This window comes from Solea senegalensis, linkage group LG16 (genome assembly GCF_019176455.1).
Source record: "Solea senegalensis isolate Sse05_10M linkage group LG16, IFAPA_SoseM_1, whole genome shotgun sequence".
Taxonomy (NCBI): domain Eukaryota; kingdom Metazoa; phylum Chordata; class Actinopteri; order Pleuronectiformes; family Soleidae; genus Solea; species Solea senegalensis.
Window position 1 is genome coordinate 7,983,174 of NC_058036.1, and position 19,219 is coordinate 8,002,392.

At 39.2% G+C, this 19,219-nt stretch overlaps 3 protein-coding genes across 3 annotated transcripts; 1 reads left to right on the forward strand and 2 right to left on the reverse strand.

The window, feature by feature from the left end:
* The first annotated feature begins 11 nt into the window (after positions 1-11).
* Positions 12-5,120, forward strand: tmem30b (transmembrane protein 30B). The gene is made up of 8 exons (XM_044047179.1): positions 12-123; positions 1,180-1,393; positions 2,318-2,425; positions 2,517-2,624; positions 2,746-2,836; positions 2,931-3,068; positions 3,161-3,367; positions 4,247-5,120. The coding sequence occupies exons 2-8, from the start codon at positions 1,202-1,204 to the stop codon at positions 4,423-4,425; spliced, it is 1,023 nt and encodes a 340-aa protein (XP_043903114.1). The 5' UTR covers positions 12-123; positions 1,180-1,201; the 3' UTR covers positions 4,426-5,120.
* Positions 5,121-5,369: 249 nt separating this feature from the next.
* LOC122782710 (transformer-2 protein homolog alpha-like) lies at positions 5,370-9,408 on the reverse strand. The gene is made up of 8 exons (XM_044047180.1): positions 9,251-9,408; positions 7,624-7,757; positions 7,366-7,525; positions 6,842-7,030; positions 6,551-6,666; positions 6,273-6,446; positions 6,059-6,129; positions 5,370-5,940 (listed from the first exon to the last, which is right to left on the reverse strand). Exons 1-8 carry the CDS (start codon positions 9,281-9,283, stop codon positions 5,930-5,932), a joined length of 888 nt encoding a protein of 295 aa, XP_043903115.1. The 5' UTR covers positions 9,284-9,408; the 3' UTR covers positions 5,370-5,929.
* A 373-nt stretch (positions 9,409-9,781) lies between these two features.
* Positions 9,782-18,638, reverse strand: senp2 (SUMO specific peptidase 2). The gene is made up of 17 exons (XM_044047178.1): positions 18,317-18,638; positions 16,896-16,951; positions 16,698-16,810; positions 15,644-15,710; positions 15,428-15,512; positions 14,653-14,827; positions 14,295-14,401; positions 14,092-14,171; positions 13,749-13,797; positions 13,593-13,665; positions 13,337-13,492; positions 13,107-13,238; positions 11,700-11,924; positions 11,485-11,564; positions 11,317-11,401; positions 11,137-11,232; positions 9,782-10,816 (listed from the first exon to the last, which is right to left on the reverse strand). The coding sequence occupies exons 1-17, from the start codon at positions 18,493-18,495 to the stop codon at positions 10,754-10,756; spliced, it is 1,821 nt and encodes a 606-aa protein (XP_043903113.1). The 5' UTR covers positions 18,496-18,638; the 3' UTR covers positions 9,782-10,753.
* Between the last annotated feature and the right edge of the window lie 581 nt (positions 18,639-19,219).

Genomic DNA, 19,219 nt, shown 5'->3' on the forward strand with positions numbered 1-19,219 from the left:
GTGGGGGTGGACTCAGGTAAAGGTGAGATGTGCTCTGTCGCGTCTCTCTTAGACAGGGAAGCAGAGCCGAAGTTTTGTTTACGACGCCTTTGTTTTATTCTTCCATGTTCGTGCTGACTGTGTGTAAGTACCTTTAAATCCAGATTTATTTATTTTTTTAAAAAACAGACAAACAATCGAGGAAGCAGTTTGTTTAAAAGTGGGGAAGTCACTTTAATCTCTGATCCGTGTTGTGCTCTTGGCTAATCTGGGTGTTGCTGGTAGTTAGGCCACAGTTAGATTAAGACGTTTTAATAGTGCTCTGTTTTAAAAATAAGCATTGTGTGTTTCACCAAAATTGAGAACTCTGAATGTGTCAGAGCTGTGGTTGAGCACCATTCACATGTAAATAGACACCGGTACCGTGATTGTAGTACCGATACACGCTGTTTTTAAGATTAGATTTTACTTCCCGCCCCACACAGAGCAGGAAATTATTACGATTGTGGTTTTAAACAGAACATTTACAGCAATTTCGTAGCAGTTATGTGTTTGTACAGTGTATAATTGAGCTGCAGGTGACAATTTTTTCGTCCATTTTGTTTCTCGATGCTTTTAAAAAAATGATAGAAATTGTTGGGAAACGTTGATTGGCGTTTGGTGTTAACGAACGTCTTGTTTCGTCCACAAACCAAATGATTTGTTTGTTACATGGAGCAAAGGAAGTAGAAAATGTCCCCATCAATTCATACTGAGCCTTTGTTATAACGATACTGAGGAAAATTATCGTGTGATATGTATTGCCATTGAAATATTGCCCAGCCTTAACGGAAATATAAAAGTGTAAGAGAAAATATGGTCATCGAGATATTTACATAACATAAAATAAGCACCTTTCACTGTGGAAAAGTGAAAAAGTGCTGTGTCATTATTACATATTATTGACGTATTTCACAGTTTTAAAAACTAAATGTATAATACAGATGTATTATGTATAGATATGTATGTAAATGTATACAAGTAATTACTCGTACATAAGGCCATAATGTTGGTAACAGTGTTACCAACATGATCTATGTTTGATTCTCTATCCTAGTTTAAGTTGGAGTATGAAAGGCCAGGGAGTGTTTCACATGTTTGCCACAGCTTGTATCACAGTTGTACAGTATTAAGTGAGTGGATCTCCCTTCTATCCAACAGAAAACGAAGATACATACATAAAATGGTGAAAGAAGAGCAGCCGGAGTCAGTGAACCGGCCTGACAACACCGCCTTCACTCAGCAGAGGCTCCCGGCATGGCAGCCCATGCTCTCTGCTGGCATCATCATCCCGGGCTTTGTCCTCATTGGTCTGGCATTCATCGGCATCGGCGTGGCTCTCTTTGTCACTTCACGGAGCATCCAAATGTTGGAGGTACTGTATGTTTCACGTCTCGCATTAAGGGTCAAATGTCAGTAAACAAGAGAAGAAGAAGAAGAAGAAGAAGTAAATAAACCTTAGTCGGTGGAAGTGTTGTCAGGTTTGAGATGACATTACTGGTGTCATGTTTTTTTTGTACTATGCTGAAACAGTGTTTCTCCAAATGTTTATATGGGGACCCACTGTTTAGCCCTAAAAGACATACCCAAAGTAAATGAAGAATTGCTCCATAATGTTTAGGTTCATAAGCATGTTCTTGGTGTCCATGGACATCTAGGGACCTCAGAGATATTGTGTCTGTTAGTATATCTGAGTAAATCTGATTAAACCAAAGGAGAAAAGTGACATTTTCTTTGTTGTTGTTTTTCTGACAGAGGCTAACACCATGCTAACAATGCTTCTATGCACACAGATGCCATTGATCCCCTTCAGCGACTCCTTGACTACAAATAAACCAAATGAGATGATAGTTCAGTCGCTTCTTGTTGCCCGTTTTAGTCGAGTCCAACATTAAAAAGCCATTTCTAAACATAAGCTTAATACAACATAAACAGCACTTAAATACACGTTCTGACTTGTTTTGCGAGTATTAAGGTCTTAGCTTTGAGCAACGGTTAAAGAAGACCCAAATAAAACAAAATGTTGTGCAAAATATAACATTTCATATTTCATTTGTTTTGTAGAGAATAATCAAAATGTCATTGTATGCATGCGCTATTTAATAAATCTTAAGTAAAAGGTTTTGGTGACCCCAAAAAAACATCTCGTGTAACTCGTCAGTGGGTGCTGACCCGGCCTCTGGGAGTGACTGCCGTACAGTACTTGTGAGGCGAGGTGCGACGTGTCTCACAGACAATGGCGCTAGGTGTTGTCGCGATCAATAATTAACGATAAGCTTTGTCACTCTGTCCCGCACAGATGGACTACACTGGCTACGAGCAGAACTCCCCGTGCTTCAAGTGCTCTGATGAAAGTGTCAAGAACTGCATGTGCAACTTGGACTTCAACATTGACACGCTCTTTAAGGTTGTTCACAGTCACTGCACACGTTCCTAAATAAAGGTGAGCCACACGTACGCCTGCCTCTCACTCAGTATGTGTGCGTTGTCCTCCACAGGGACCCGTGTTCTTTTATTATGGTTTGTCCAACTACTTCCAAAACTTCAGGAGGTATGGTGTGTCAAAAGATCTCGACCAACTGTCTGGAGACATGGACGCATTTCTGGTGAGTTAAGTTGCCTCCTTAGTCAAACACAAAGGTGCGGCATTACAGTACATTAGAAAGACATAAAGCTAATATTACAAAGACTGATCTCAGATTATTTTCTTTTCTGTCTCTCTTGAAGGACCCGACTAGCGACTGTGCTCCGTATCAGTATGACGGCAACAACAAGCCCATTGTACCATGTGGAGCGGTAGCAAACAGCATGTTCAATGGTGCTTAAAAACATTTCAAATGACCTCAGTTTCTGTGCAGCGAGAAATGAGTCATTGTTTTTTTTATTCTTATTCTCGTTTTGTTGTATTAAAGACACCTTCAAGCTGTACCAGATTGTCAAAGGGGTGAAAAAGCTAGTGCCCTTGGACGGAAAAGGCATCGCGTGGTGGACTGATTACAACATCAAGTACAGGAACCCCACTGTGAAACCTCTGAAGAATGCATTTAATGGTACAAACTGTTTAATTAAAGACATGTCATTCAGTTTCGTGGATTGAACTTTGCATAATGTATATTTAGCGTTAATTCCATTTGACTCTCAGGTACTGTGAAGCCCTTAAATTGGCCCAAGCCTGCGTATGAGTTGGACCCTTCGGATCCCGCCAACAACGGCTTCATCAACCAGGACTTTCTGGTGTGGTTGAGGACGGCGGCGCTGCCCAACTTCAGTAAACTCTACCGACGAATCACTGAGGGCGATTATGCAGAGGGTCTGCCCGCTGGAAACTACTCTCTGGAAATTGCCTACAGTATCCTTTAATGTGTTATGGATTCAATGCATTTATTCAGTTGTAAAACAAGTATTGAGTTCAGAATCAGTGGACATGCTGAACATAAATCAAGCTCATTTAAAGGATGATAACTCATCCACAAACATCGGTGTCCTTTTTTTTAGCGTGGCTTTCATTTGGAAGATTGAACGAAAACAGCTCTGACACATGTTGTGTGGCACCTAACACCACAGTGGCTCAGTCAAACCTGTTTGGCCTGTTGTCGGGTGTGGTTCTGTCTTCATATGAGCAGAAGGAATACAGTGACACAGGAGAAGAGGGAAAAAAAACAAGGGAACAGGCAAATTTTCTAAAACAAGTAAATGAGAGACAAATTAGTTTGCACGACAGATCAGCGTATACCTGGGTGAGGCTTTAAAGTCATCGTTTATTTGCAGTGTATAACATTTAGGAGGCTACCCATACGTCTATTTGTAAAGGTGTATTGTTCATTTTAAATGCAACATGATAATCTGTTTGCGTGCATTTTAAGGAAGCGCCGTGCGCTGCCATGTTCCTGCAGCAGCCCGAACAGATAAACAGAAAGCCTGCTACGCAAATGAAGAAGAATGTGAAGGCCACCGTGGCTCTCTGACGTGCTTTGGGAAGGGGAGTGGCGAGCAGAGGAGTCTTCAGTTTGTCACAATGTGCAGTTTCACCATTAGATGGCACTAATTCATCGTCATCTCCAGTGCATTTGGAGAACTCAAGAAAGTTTTACAACTGCTGATTTAAAGTTTTATGTGTGAAGTGTTCATCAGTTAACCTGCTGGCATGAAGCTCAGAATTCCTCTTTTCTATATTTCACTGTATTTCCATTTTTTCTTGCGTGCGTATCCCTAACACGTTGCCCCTCAGACTATCCCGTGTTGAGCTTCGACGGCAGAAAGAAGGTGGTTTTCAGCAACGTGTCCTGGATGGGTGGCAAGAACGAGTTCCTGGGCATCGCCTATCTCGTGATTGGTTCAATGTGTGTCGTCATGTCCATCGTCATGCTCATCGTCTATGCTAAGTTTAAGTTCCCTGAGGAAGACTGATCACGTTGCCTTGTTTTTACTCGTGGACTGAGATCACATACGTAGAAGAATCCTGATGTTATTTTGCGAGGCAAGACTTGAATTTTTACCATTGACTGCAATCGAGGAACTGGCTTTCCACATTTACAAACGGCCTCTTGCTGGTATCTCAGATTTGTTACATATGCACGCCAAATCACATTGTAAGATATATACTTTCTTTAATCGTAAAGCCTCCATTCATCTTGTTATATGACACGAGGAGAGTAAAAGCAGTGCTGTGCTGATAATTGACACCAGTCTGTACATGTGCTCCTTTGTAAATTATTAAATGTGTTTTCAAGTTGGAGCAGCAGAGTTTGTGTAAGCAGGGTGTTTTTAGGAAGTCACTGAAGGCTCGTACTGCTCATGTTTTTTTCAGACTTGTTTTTTTTTTCCATCGTCATATGATGAAATACTGCCTGCCTCATTTTAGTTCAATTAATGATGTTGAAGCTATTTATTACCGGAGAAGTAGTTTCACTTTACTGTACATGTGTGGGATGCGTCGTGTAACTTGTAATCTGGTTTCTCAGGGATGGATATGGCGCACACGGGCTCTTCTCACTCTCTTCTTGTTCCTGTGTATGCTCGGTTTGGATTGCCATCTTTGTTGAAATTTGGTGTTTTTACTGTCCATGTGCTTTTTATTTATTGAATAAAATGTTTGTCATGCCCTTCGCCTCATTAGATGTACCATGCTTCAATTAGAAATTATAGCCTTTAAACCACTTCATTGATTTCAGAAATTGTTTTAACCAAGGATGAAAGTACAGTTGACCTTCCCATAAAAGCTAGAGGGTCCAGCATTATTACCCTCTGCTTCAGAGGTTCTTACCAAACCAAGTTTCACCCTAAATGTAATGTCAAATAATAGAACTCGTACTGTTATATGCTCATACCCTAATGATGTCACATGCATGAAATCATGGCTGTAATATTTAATTTCCGTCACTGGAATATTACAACACGTGTAACAGTAGTGCTTCAAAAACAATAGAGCAATGTGCAGAGCAACATCACATGATAGCATATAAACACAATAGTCTTTTATTGCTTATATACAACCCCCACAAAAAGTACTTTTAAGACAAAATAAAAAAAAAACCTGTCATATATCCTATATCAAACTATTGTTTCCTCTGTTTAAGAAAAACGGCAAAATCAGAAACTGCAGCACAAACGGCCACAGAAAATCCTTCCAATGGAAAAAAAAAGTCTGTGGAGCCAAACCCAAACAAGTCGGATCCTCGTCTAATTCACACCACAAGAGATTCTTCTCTAAATCAGAACATGAGCCACTTTGATGTGCCCATTTCCCAACAGACTCCATTTCAGGACAAATGATTTGAAATTTACACAAAAACAAATCCTGCATTCAATCATATAAACAATCTGGTCAAAAAATTAAAAGAAGAGGAAGAAGAAAATAGAATAAGCAACCAAACAATAACACTGGATCCATCACTGAGTCGTCTCATGCTGCTCAGTAGTGACCTATAGAGTGAGAAAGAATAATGTGAATATATTGAATAAATCAAAACACAAGTATGAGAAAGTTATTTAAATAGCCAACTTGTACTGATGTCTTTAGCCAAATATTAGAAAAACATACGCGGCGAATAGGATCGTGATCGCGATCTAGAGCGATAGCCCCTGCTGTAGTAAGGAGACGGAGATCTGCGTCTGCACACAAAAACAAATTCTCACATGAATATGAAGACTGAATCCTTTCATTAGTTTAACCCTAACCCTAACCTTAGGTTAGTTTATTATAGCATAAAAATGCTGAGTAAAATACTGTGATTAAAGAGCCGGAAACAACCCACCTGTACGATCTGTAATCTCGGTCGTCATAGCGATCGTAGTCGCGATCATAACCTCTGTCATAGCCTCTGTCGTAGCCCCTGTCATAGTCCCTTGAGACGCGGCGTGAACCACCGCCACTGCTGCTGCCACCTGAACCACCACCGCCTCCTCCACCACCACCACCACCACCACCGCTAAAACATAGAATTTAAGTGAACTGGTAGCCCAAAGCATGTCACATACACAAGTGTAAAAAATAGCAATTGCAATAGAATCAGCACAGTGGAGAAACACTCACTATGTGGGACGCCCCATGTAGATACCAGGGGTGGGCGTGTGGGCTCGTTTAGTGATGGAGAAATCCACTCGGATCCTGCGTCCATCAAGCTCCATTCCATTAGCACGTTCCTTAGCCTGAAACACAAAGGTGTAATATTGTTACTGACTTTGACGATGCGCAAGTGACACTTGGTTATCAATCCTACAATAATAGAGACAGTAGTTTGCACTCTTTTATTTACATTTACAATACTTCATCAAAAACAAGAAGTAAACAAAATGTATACATACGGTATGTTATTCTCCATACCTCCTTGGAGTCCTCAGAGTTTTCAAAGTAGACAAAGGCGAAGCCTCTTGAGCGGCGTGACTGCTGGTCATAGACGATGTTGACGTCGGCCAAAGGTCCATACTTTGAGAAAACCTCCCTCAGATCCCTCTCAGTGGTGTAGAGGCTCAAACCAAACACACCCAGACAGGTGTTGGGGTCTGGGTTGGCCTGTGGGAAAAGAGAGGAGGAAAACATTAACAAATGACCAAGAATATCAGTAGCTAATTGTCTAAAAGGAGATGTGAGGAAACACTACTCTACATGCAAACTGTATTTTATGTAGCATATTTACATTTGGTGTCTAAGTTGCGAAATTCTGAAAAAGCTGCAAATGAACAAGCTAATTTGGTATTTGAATGATAACCCATTTCAAAGATTAGACGCCACAAAGGGGTTTCACTCATGATCTATTTACAAGAAGCTGAAAATACTTGTGTGTCCGTTAAGATTCAGGTCTGTGGGAACCTCAAATAAAGCATGTACATATGAAAGGTTCTCCATACCCTGTTGCCAATGTGCCTACGTCGGTTTGACATGGGTGAGCGGCTATGGCTCCTACGGTGTCGATACTCCTGGCTGCGCGATCGGCTCCTGGAGCGTCGGCGGTGGGAGCGTGAACGAGAGCGGGAGTAGTGCCTGCGCGAGCTTCGGTGGGACCTTGACCTGCGGATGAACATGAGTTTAAAATCTGTTTGCATTCCACAAATGTAGCCTTAAATGACTTGAAATTTGAAAAACAGTAACTTTCCCCCCCGTCCTACCTTGATTTGGATCTGGATCGTGAACGAGATCTGGACCTGGAATGGTGGGAGCCATCTTTGGAGCGTGCTGGCGAGTGGCTGGTAGATTTGGCCGAGCCCTGAGGGGATGCACTCCGCGAGCTGTGCCTTGAGTCCTGGACAGACCAGAGAACACGATCAGAAACACTCTAAAGACAAACATTTGACAAAAAAAAACAAGAGTAAGGGGGACAGAAGGTGACTGCGTTCGCCCTCTACATGACTTTGAGAAAGAATTCAACATATTGTAGCATTTAAGCATTTAACAGGTTTCACATGGTATAATTAGGAATTCGATTATGTAAGGTCAAACACTGTAATTAATGTGTAATTAATGTACAAATGAAATAATTTAGCTGAAAATAACAGTGCACACAAAAAACTAAGCTGTATGAAGGGACTGATCAGTGATGTGTCTGACATAGAGGGAAAATAAATTATGCATGCTTTAGAGAAAGAAACAGGATGAAATAGAGTAATAACATAGCAGATTGTTAGGAAATTACTCATACCCTGGAAAACTTCTGATCTTAACTTCATAACTTCTTTAACTTCATTACTTCAAAACAACCCTTCATGTCTTCTTTCTTCTTTTTGACATGACTTCTTTTTCCTCCTCTTCCCCCATTTACCATCTGCCATTACAACACTAGTAGTGGGGACAGATCTTGATTGCTTCTTTTCTGCATCCAATACATTAGCATGCATCAACACCATCAGCTTCAAACATTAACAACTTCACATCTGAAACGTCTTCCGCCTTTTTCTTTCTTCCAACCTCAACCTTAACAAAGAACAAACAAGGGTGATAAGGCATGTTGGTTTCTGTTAAAAACCCAATGGTACAAAAAACAGGAAAACAACATAGGTAAGCTTAATACATGTTTACTATTTAGCTTTCTTTTATCTTGAGAGCTGCAACAATGAGTTGATTGATCGATTATTCAATGGATATAAAAATCAGTAACTTTCAAAAATATTATGAACTGTAACTTTCCTTTGTAAAAAAAATATTTTTAACTGTAAATTGTATTGTTAAGATTAATAGTATTATTTGTATTTCAATTGTAAATGTTGATCTATATTCAATAATAACAATAACTGAAAAAACCAACAGGACCAATATTTTCCCAAAGTGACCAAGTGAGTAATCGATCAATCGAAGACATACTACTTAATCGATGAAAGAAACTTTTAGTTGCAGCCCTGAATTACTTCACTTAAACTTAGCTGTCATTCGCTGAATGTTTACCTACACATAGACAAGTAATTCATATTTAATATTGTTGGTACCGGCTATGGAGTATTGAATATGCGATAATCGGTAACGTAACGTAACATGGTCGGGGGGTGAAGCACATTGGCTGCTGTGCTTTATGGGCCCGTGCTTTAGCTCTAGCAACGTTATAATGACTTCACGAAATAGTAGACTTAAGAAAACCACCGGGTACATAATATTAATCTCTGAAAACGCCATGGTTAGTCTAATATACATCAATACTTTTCGCAGGTCGGAGGCACAGTCTTTAAAATACGCTGTGACCTGCACACATAGCTAAGCTAAGTTAGCGAGCTTATTATCGTCCCGTTTAAAGCGCCATCTTCTCACCTGCTCCCTGAATTCTTTCTCGTTGTCGCTCATAATTACGTTGTTAGAAAACAAAATGTATATTAAACGTACGCGGTTACAGCGTCTACGACGACTGAGCAAACTCGATAGTACGACATTCACCGCACGTCAGACTGATGCGACGTGAAATGACGTCGATTTCCTGTTTCGGTTTGATTTTCAGAATAAAAGCGTAAATGTCATACACTTTAGACCTAAGTAATATAAAAAGTGACTTCAACATCTACCAAAGTAATTTTCTGTTAAGATACTTGTTATAGATGTGGCATAATGGCATATGGCGCCCCCTAGAAAGTTTCAAAACTCATATATGTACGTATATATACATATACGTACATATATACATATACATATATAGGCTAATTTTATGACCATATCCATGTTCAGCAGTGATGCAAAATACAAATACATTCATGAGAGGTACCAACACAACTGTGTTATCCAGGCTAAACTGAGTGAAGTTCATAGTGGTGCCTATAAGACTGAACTGTAAAAAGGCTGTAGTTTGCATTCTGAAAGGGTGCTGATAATTTATTATTTTCACTGTGGCAGACTGATATTACATTGTCTTACTTAAGGATAATGTTACAACTCACCATACCATAAGTTCAGAACACCAAAGCAGCATTAACTACAATTTAAAAAAATACTTTATTACAGGGGAGGAAAACAAAATGATCACATTTTCAAAGCATGAACTCTAACATGCATGTGTGTGCAGTAGTTTGTTTCGCAGTATACTATTCTGTAACTTAATGAGATAGCCCTAAGTAGCCTCTTGTATAATGATCATGGAAAAGACTCACGGACCTAACAGCACCTTGTGTTACATATGGGCGTCCAACTACTAACGCTCTACTCATGGAGGAAAAACTAACTATACACTTTTCTCATTCACACGCGTCATAAATAATAACAAATCTTGCATATTGCAAGCACTCAACCATGCATTTTTGTCTAAGAGGTATTTCAATTTTTCCATCACCTTTTATGTCAGAGAATGTATTTTGCAATTGGAGACATGCCAAATTTCACCAATAATCTGCTTAGTACAACCACCTCAATCATGAATTATTTTGAGTCCAGGTTCTATGACCTGAATTAAAATTGTTTGTGACTCAGAGGGCTGAAGGCACTTCAGGCAGTACTTCAAAACAGTCAAACTAACAAACCAGTCATTCAGTCAGTAGTGCCAAAGCTTGTACAATACATACATTTCTAACACCATAATAATGTCTCCAATTACAACTCAGAGATTACACATTAACATTTCCCAAACAGGAAAAAGGGACAAGTTCAACTCTTAAGACTAGTGTTTGATTTCTACAGACCAGTACGGATTGGCCTAGGATTCCATTTTGTCCACTTCTTTGGCCCATTTATTTATTTTTTTCCTTGCCTTGTAATTACTATACACAGTTGATGCTCCCATTAATAAAGTCTCTGTTGGGCAGATAATGGAGTGGAGAGTGTTGAAATTCTTTATAGCAGCTTCTGATTGAGGATTTCCCAAATCATTATCTTCCTGAAGAGAGGCATGTGGCACTGCAGAGAAAGAGGCAGATGATGCTTTCAGGTTTTTTATATATTTATAAAATATATATTTATAAAATACATATATATATATATATATATATATACACACACACACATATATATATATATATATATAGTATATGTAAATATACATACATACATACATACATATATATATATATACATATATATACATATATATACATATATACATATATACATATGTGTATATATATATATATATATACATACATACATACATACATACATACATATAATATAGATATATAGTATACAAAAAATAAATTTGGTCAATATATGGTACATACCTGTTTAAAGGTGAGGGTCCTTCCTTTTGCAATGTAGTCAGCATATTTACAGGCAAAAACACCACAGTCGCTGCCATTTTTCTGCTGCGGAATCTCCTGCAGGGCATATATAATAAATCAAAATAATAATCTCACAGGAGCATGTTTAAACGGCACATCATTCTTTACAGCTCAACTTACAGTGGTCCTCAAACTTCCAACAGTCCATTTCGCAGCGTCGAGTTCTCGACCTTTCTTTGCTTTGTGCTCCTCTTTAAGATAGAGCCTGGAATAATACAGGGGAATGTGTGAAAACACACTTAAACTCGCCCATTTAAGTAGATCTTAAAATACACAATGAAGACTCACAGCAACTGACTGCAGATGTCATCATGCCTCTGGCCCATTGAGTCATATGACCTCACTGTCTTCAATTTAAAATCAATCACCTGCAATCAAAGTAAGTGGGAGGAGAAAAGATAAAACATGCTATACATTAATTACCTTCACCCCCTCCATGAACTTTGTCATATGGCAAAGATTCATTACAATAAGCAAGAAAGATATGCGTTATTTTGACTTACAGCCATTGCCCAGTGGACACCCAGATGCAGAGGGACCAGGATGAGGTCGAACAGAAAGAGGTCCACAGCCTTAGTCCAACGCTTCACAGCAGTGTGTCCTCCAGGCTGTCCACCTCCTCCACCCCGCAGCTTTGGGTAGAAGAAGGTACTGAACGAGTAAACTTTGAATCCTGCTGTGTCTCTAGAACAACGCTCCATGACCAGGGACATGTAGAAGTTTATCACCTTGGCAGGGCAACCAATAAAAGAGAAACATGTTAAAAATGCAGACATCGGTCATACAAATACTTCAACTATGTTCTGATAAGTTAGCCCATTAGCTCACAATTTTTTTATTGGTATCACACTGGACGGGTTTGCTGTGTGTAATACAACTCATTTTTCCATGTTACCCATGTGCATCACAAACACAGTATGTCCTACAAACAGTTCTTCGATTCCATTCTTCTTTTTATTTTCAACAAAGATTTACTACACTCTAAATCAGGCATGTCCAGAGTCCGTCAGGTTTTGTACAGCCCGCAGCTTTGGCTTTATAATTTATCTGCTTTGAAACCAAAGTCCATGTATACATCCCCTGTTCTGCTATTTGTCTCCAGGACAGATGATTTTCCTCTTTTGTCTCCTGTATGGCTTACATTTGGTTACATCAGTAAAAAAAATTATAATTAAAAATATAAAAAAATTGATATTAAATCATATAACTTTCATTGTTAAAAAAAGGTCTGAAGGGACCATCAAATCTGGCCCTCGTTAAGAAAGTTTGGACACCCCTGCACTAACGAGTATTTTTTCCAGAGGAAAACTCTATTAAACAACATAGCAGTGGCTCCACAGCAGCAGAGCAGGAGACGCCCACACAGTGTGAAACTAGCCTTACATTTAGTATATCTTAATGCAGTTTATAAATGGCTAAAATTCTCCCAGACCCATTCTTCCTAAACTAGTCCATGGAATATCTCTTCTCAAACAGTGGCACGTGTACCATCAGCGGTACGTCAGCTTCCTCTGGTGGTACGTGGAGGAAATACAGTTTGAGTGTTTACCACGGTATGTGATCGGAGTGGAGCTGAGGAATTTTGAGTGTGTAGAATAACAAAAATTTTAAATAAATAAATAAAAATCACCTTATCTGTTGCTCCAACTGAATCTAATTTCGATATACCAGTGTCTGAAGTATATATGAGGAAGATGCTCTTATTTGGTAAATTAGCTGCATTTTAACATTTGAGAGCTCAATATTTTCTCAGGTGATACTTGCCCACTGTCTTAATCCATGTCTTTTCTGACTAAAACTCTTTAGGTCTAAAAGTTAATAGTTTTGTACAGGAATTTAAAAGTACAAAAAAAACAAAACAAATTTGAGCTGGCATCCCAAGTGTCCCGTATTTCTAAAAACAGTCTTACCTCATCGTTGAGCCAGCCGCCCTCCTGCAGTGTGGCCAGGTCTCTCTGTGTGATGCGAAGTTTGAAAGCTGAACTCAGAACAACATTAGGATCACGCTGAGCCAAAGCACCATACACCTCCACGGCCATTTCCTACACAAAAACAATAAATGCACAAAGTCAAATAAACAATGCGTCGAGTCTTCAACACAAGTTTGACTACAGACAGAGTCTCTGAATATTTGATTCACTTTTGTCATCTTTGGCATCTCCTCATCACTGTGCCTTGTATGTGTTGTGTGTGCAGGTTGCGCGTCAGGCAGGCCGACAGCAGCAGACTCTCTGTCGACGAGATTGAGACGAGTCGCTACTTCTGTAGAGAGGTCTATCTCCGCTGCCTCTTTTTGCTAACACACAGACAGACGTGAGTGATAAATACATATGGGTTTTCTCGCAAAAACTATAATTTAATCAGCTTTGATGAGAGAGAGCAAGAGAAATCGCTACCTTTGCATTCCTGACGGGCTGTGCGCTCTCAAAGCCACCAGTAAATGACTTGCTGAAAGTCAATCCAGCCCACCTGGAGAGGATTTAGAAAGAGGTTAGAGAAGTCAAATTCATCAACACATACAATACACACTTATAAAGATATACTATACCAACCTGTCCTTGTTTGCAGATGCATTTCTCCATGTAAACATGCTGGGGGCAACTGTACAACAGAAACAAAGTCAGTCCAACTGTAATACTTTTACAAAGTGTAATTTACAGCCGTTTAATGTCTTATATGACAGATGCCATTTTAGGATGTACATAATGTAAATTATGATTGTGTAGTGCTGTACCATTATGGTCGTGTGATATTATAATATAGTCTTCGACTTCAGAAAACAGTATAACATTATTTATATGCAGTGACCCTCATCTTAAAATAGGCCCTGTCAAGCAATACATTTATAAATCAAAGATGCATCTCCTTTGTTTAAGATCTATAAAAGGATCTTACCGGGGCAAACCATCTTCCTGGGCACTGACTCAAAGGTTTTCCCCAAAGCAGGTTGGTAATCACTCTGTGACAGCGACTCACTGGAAGTAAAATGAAAATAGGGCCAGTAAGAACAACTCGGTTATTGCCTGAATGTAAACTGCTGAGTGGATGTTGGTGGAATTTCTAAAACAAATCCTAGTAAATTCAAAACTTCTACCCACTCTTGTGGTTTTGTTTGATTGAAAGGCAGTGGTTGACTCTTGCTGTATTTTTCTGTCACCATCTCCAGCAAGCGCCTGTAGTGCTCTTTGTTATTCTGTTTTATGGCCTAAAGGCACAAGACAAACACATGACATATAGACACAATCAAAGCATTGTTACTGAGACTATTCTCCTGGTGAATCAAACACAAAACTGCACGCTGAATACTGAACAAAAAGGTTAATTTTATGTGCTGTGCTGAGAAGCAGGATCTGGTTTGTGGGGTCATTTCAAGTGTAACCCTTATTTTTACAATTGAATATTTTTAAAAGCATCGACAATCGTGACAAATGTGCTTTTTCTACAAACCAAACTTACCTCTTCCACAGTAAGACTGGGCTTGTAGTAGCGGTTGTGTCCAAAGCCACTGCAGGTTGGATCAGGGTTGGTGGTTCCTCCCCTCAAAGCAGACCGCGAGGGCAGCAGCTGGAGGGAGCCTCTCCTGTCCCTGTCCTTTCCCCTGTCAGGGAGACCAACAGACAGCGCTGTCCCACTACATTCAAAAAAGGGCAAATTTGTGAGAAAGGGCATTCAACAGATATAATCTCAGTAGACTGCAGAGCACCATTACCACCAAGCGGTACAGTCCAATTCAGTTTGCTATGTCACACAATTATTTGCATTTCCAATATCAAATGTAGAGAAGGATGTCAAAATATAAGCAAGCCATATAATCCCAGGTTTTGGTTTCCAAGCACACTGTAGCAAGAACAAGAATCATCACCATTCTCTAAGAAAGCTTGACTTATTTTTGTGATGGAAAAAATAAGTCACGCACTTGGCCAAGAAGAAAGAACACTGAATGCTGGATGTCCTCCATTGCTGCTCTTTGTTTACTGTGTCACCTTCTTTTTGTGGAATTTATTGGGGAGCTACTACACTGTGTCATGCTGGTGTGAGGTTACACTATTTAAATAGCTAATGCATTATACTTGAATAGCTACATAATTTACATATTTGGTCCACACACTCCACAGTGGAAACTCAACTTAGATCAGAGTGCACCGTTCCAAAGTGCACCGTGGCAAGTTGTTCTGTATTGTAGTGCTTGGTGGAAAGAGAGAAGGAAAATCCCAAATACTGGACCACTTGCCTGTATTTCCTCATTAAAGGAGGTGAGGAGCTCTGAAAGGGATTTTTGACACCCCTGTCACTCAGTCTACCCACTGGTTTATCTGCTGAATAAACAAAACAAAAACAAAAAAGGGTGATTGGGATTATTGTTAATATTATTAAGGAGGACTATGCAGGGAGGAATGTGGACAAGAACAAAAAACATTATATTCACTGAACAGCTGCCCTCACTTACCCATTCTCCACTCAGTGCCGTTCAGCCAAGAAGTGTGGAGCTCATCTATCCCCATCAGAGTGACAGGCTGTATTCAAAAAAGGAAAGACATAGACAAATATAACACACGGGTATCAAACATGTTCTGGTCGTAATTACTGTCTGCTTTCTTTTCTGAAATACTTTGAAACAATGATTGCAGTCTCAAATCACTACCTGACTTGCAGGGCATATGCTACTTTAAGTTGCAATTAGATAGTTTGAAGGAGTGATGAATTTTACAAGGCTTCTTGAAAGCATCTTGAAGCTGCTCCTCTAAGCTCAAGACAATGTGGACCCTGCATTACTCTCACTTGCTTTCATACACAGGAACCTGTTTGTTCTCCCGGACTGAGTAGAACATTTCCCTCTAAAACAGGGGTCTCAAACTCAAATGACCTGTGGGCCACCGAGTGTCTCGTCTAGTCAGTTGGGGGCCAGTCAAGTAAAAAAAAAAACATTTTTTTGAGAAAAGCAACAGTCGTGGTGGATGATATGAGCTCAAAATGATATATCAATATGCGATATTGATTCCTTTTTTGTACTCCATTGCCTCGTGTGAGCTTTTTTGTCTTTATACTTTATCCTGTACGTCACTTTGGTCCACTTTGTTTATTTTGAAGTGCTTTACAAATAAAGTTGGATTGGATTGGATCCTTTCAAAATAAAACTGCTTGTTTTAATATGCAACAATATTCACAATAAAAAAAACATATTTATGGTGCAAAATTAACTCATTACAACTTGATATTGTTTGGAGGGCCACATGTGGCCCCTGGGCCGCAACTCTGAGACCACTGCTCTAAAATATTATGTCTGACATAAAAATATATAACTTAAAGTCTGTCTCTCGCGTAAAAACACCTTTTCAAGTAATATCTATTTACATTTGTGTTGGCAAACTAAAAAGATGAGTAGGTAGGTGGATAGATCGTTAACATATGTCTAAAGAAAACACACAAGATGAACAAATGCTTTAAACACTGAGCTGTATTTTTGAGCAAGGGCTTAAATTATAGGTTGACAGAAGACAAACCTGTGTCTCTTCATACTGTCTGGACTTTTCACGCCTGCTTGTCAAAGGGTTGCGCAGCCTGAGCAGACCTGCTACCCCGACCACAGTCTTCTTCACAAAGCTGATGACTACATCTGAAACCACAAATAAACAACCTTCATGTGTTTATATTAAACAAATGAATATCAGTGTTTACTTGCGTTTACAGTGTAGACAAACCTCGTCTGCGTCTTTTCGCACCTACCGGATCATTGACACCGTCTGCAACATCAACACTGGAACAGAAAAATAAAAAATTGGTAGGGGACTTAGATAGGGCTGCAAAACTGTGAGTTTGCTACATTAATCTCAAATTATTTTGATAATTAATCAATTGGTTGGAAAGTACAACACAGAGCTCCAGATTGCAACCAAATGAGTGCATTTTGTGTCCAAAATTTGAGACAGTGACCGTAAACTTGCACTAAATTTGCCTGTTCTTATAATATAAACTAGGGCTGAGGCAAAATAAACACTGGTAGCTGCTGTACCAGTAATTTATTTGTATTTAATAGTATGACTTTAGTCAAGTGTATTATTTTTTATTTGTCCTAGCTTTGCCAAAATATGTAAAATGGGCAAACAATGTTTTTGTAAAAAAAGAATCAAATTGGTTGTTTTAAGAGACACAATTTATTTTGATTATTTAAAAACACATTGAAGCACATTGTAAATCCTGCATTTATTTAAGTAAATATCAGTAACGTAATGATGGCCCCAAAAGCCTTGTTTAGACTTAGACTTCCTTTTATTTGTCATTGCACAGAAAACACAGCAGTTATATGGAGCAAAGACACAAGAAAACACACAGTTATATGGAGCAAAGAAACAAGAAAATATTCACATTTAAAAAGCTGAGAAATCAGAGAACTTCTTTTAATAATAAAAAATTGATATCAACATACTTGACGATTAATTTAGTAACAGACTAATAGATAATAGACTAGTAATTGTTTCAGACCTGCATTGGATTGACTAATTGACTGCTCAAGAAATGAATCATTATCCGTCATGACAGAAAACCGTCTTTGACGTGGCTCAACACACTCAACAGTGTCATCTTAGAAGATTAATAACATAAAGAGCATAGAACAATGAGTGTGTGGTATCGTGGACCTTTGTTTTAATCTTTAAAGACCACAGTGGACCTTTGGACCTTTAATGTCACGATAGCTATGATCGGTGTATATAGAGGGACTGATATGATACAACAATATAGAGTGGTCATGCAAGTGCCGGCTCGCAACGTGAACCCGCAGAGTTTTCTTACTTTGTGGAACCGTTAGCACCGTTATTATTCTTAATTGTGTATTATACGTCACTGGGAATCAAACTTATTGCGGCAAACGGTTTTCGTAACCAGGTAAGAGTTTGAAGTAACGTTATTTGCAGCCATGAGACATGATAGGTAATATATGTACCACCATATAATACATTATTGGTTCACTGATTATCCTCCATTTGTCCTAACTATCATTGAGTTAAATTGACATTTTTAGGAAATTTCAAGCAGCCAACTTCCAAATGTAGCCCAAACAGGTGAACGTGAGGGCGTATTGTTCTATGGTTATTATACGTAGATTTGTTTGCCGTGAACCGACCTCTGGTAGTTCCGTTTGGCTGCTCTGCCGTGACTCTCCTGCCGCTGCTTCGCTGCTCTGATGTCAGGTCGAGTGGACTCCTCCGCGCTAACGTTCCCTTTCTCGGGCCACTCAGTGGGCTTTTGCCCCGTAATGGGCTCAAACAGCGACGAGATTCCGTCAACTATCCATCCATACATCCCAGACAAGTACGATGAAATGGTAGCGAGGTCTTCCACACCGGCCAGGACTATTTCCCCGCAGACAAGATGTCAAATGGCGACATGCGACACACACCAAAGATATCCTAGCTAAGCGTTAGCATTGCTATGTTGAAACGTAGAGGATGTGCGTCACAACGTAATGACGTCTCACGTGGTTCGAACCAAAGATATGGTTCGAACGTTTTGTACACCAGGAGAGAATCGTGTGGGCGGAGATACGTAGTGTTCATGGGAGATGCAAGCGACATGTACAGAGTCACTCATCGAACGCACCTCTGACAGCAGATCAGAATATCATTGGCTGGCTGCCCGCCCATATTATCAGAAGTTAATTATGTAATAATGAGCATCAGAGATGATACGTCACGAGAAAATACCTAATGTTAATAAATACGTGAATTCATAGGGTTTAAGTTGCAACAGTATAATCAGTTTTAAAATGTACTTGAAACTAAATAAAATTCCAACATTTCCAAGTCTAGTAATGTATCTCCAATCTTTAGTTTGATATGAAATAGTTACCATTTGAACGGTTTCATTTGTTATTCTTATAAATAATAATACTAATAATCATGAACGTCCCTTAAAAGCTTTAACTTTAATTCAAAAATAATGTGTCACAAATGAACCTACTATTTTGTATTTACAAAGAAAAATAACTAAATATTGACAGAAAAACCTAAGTGGAGTGTGCAAAGAT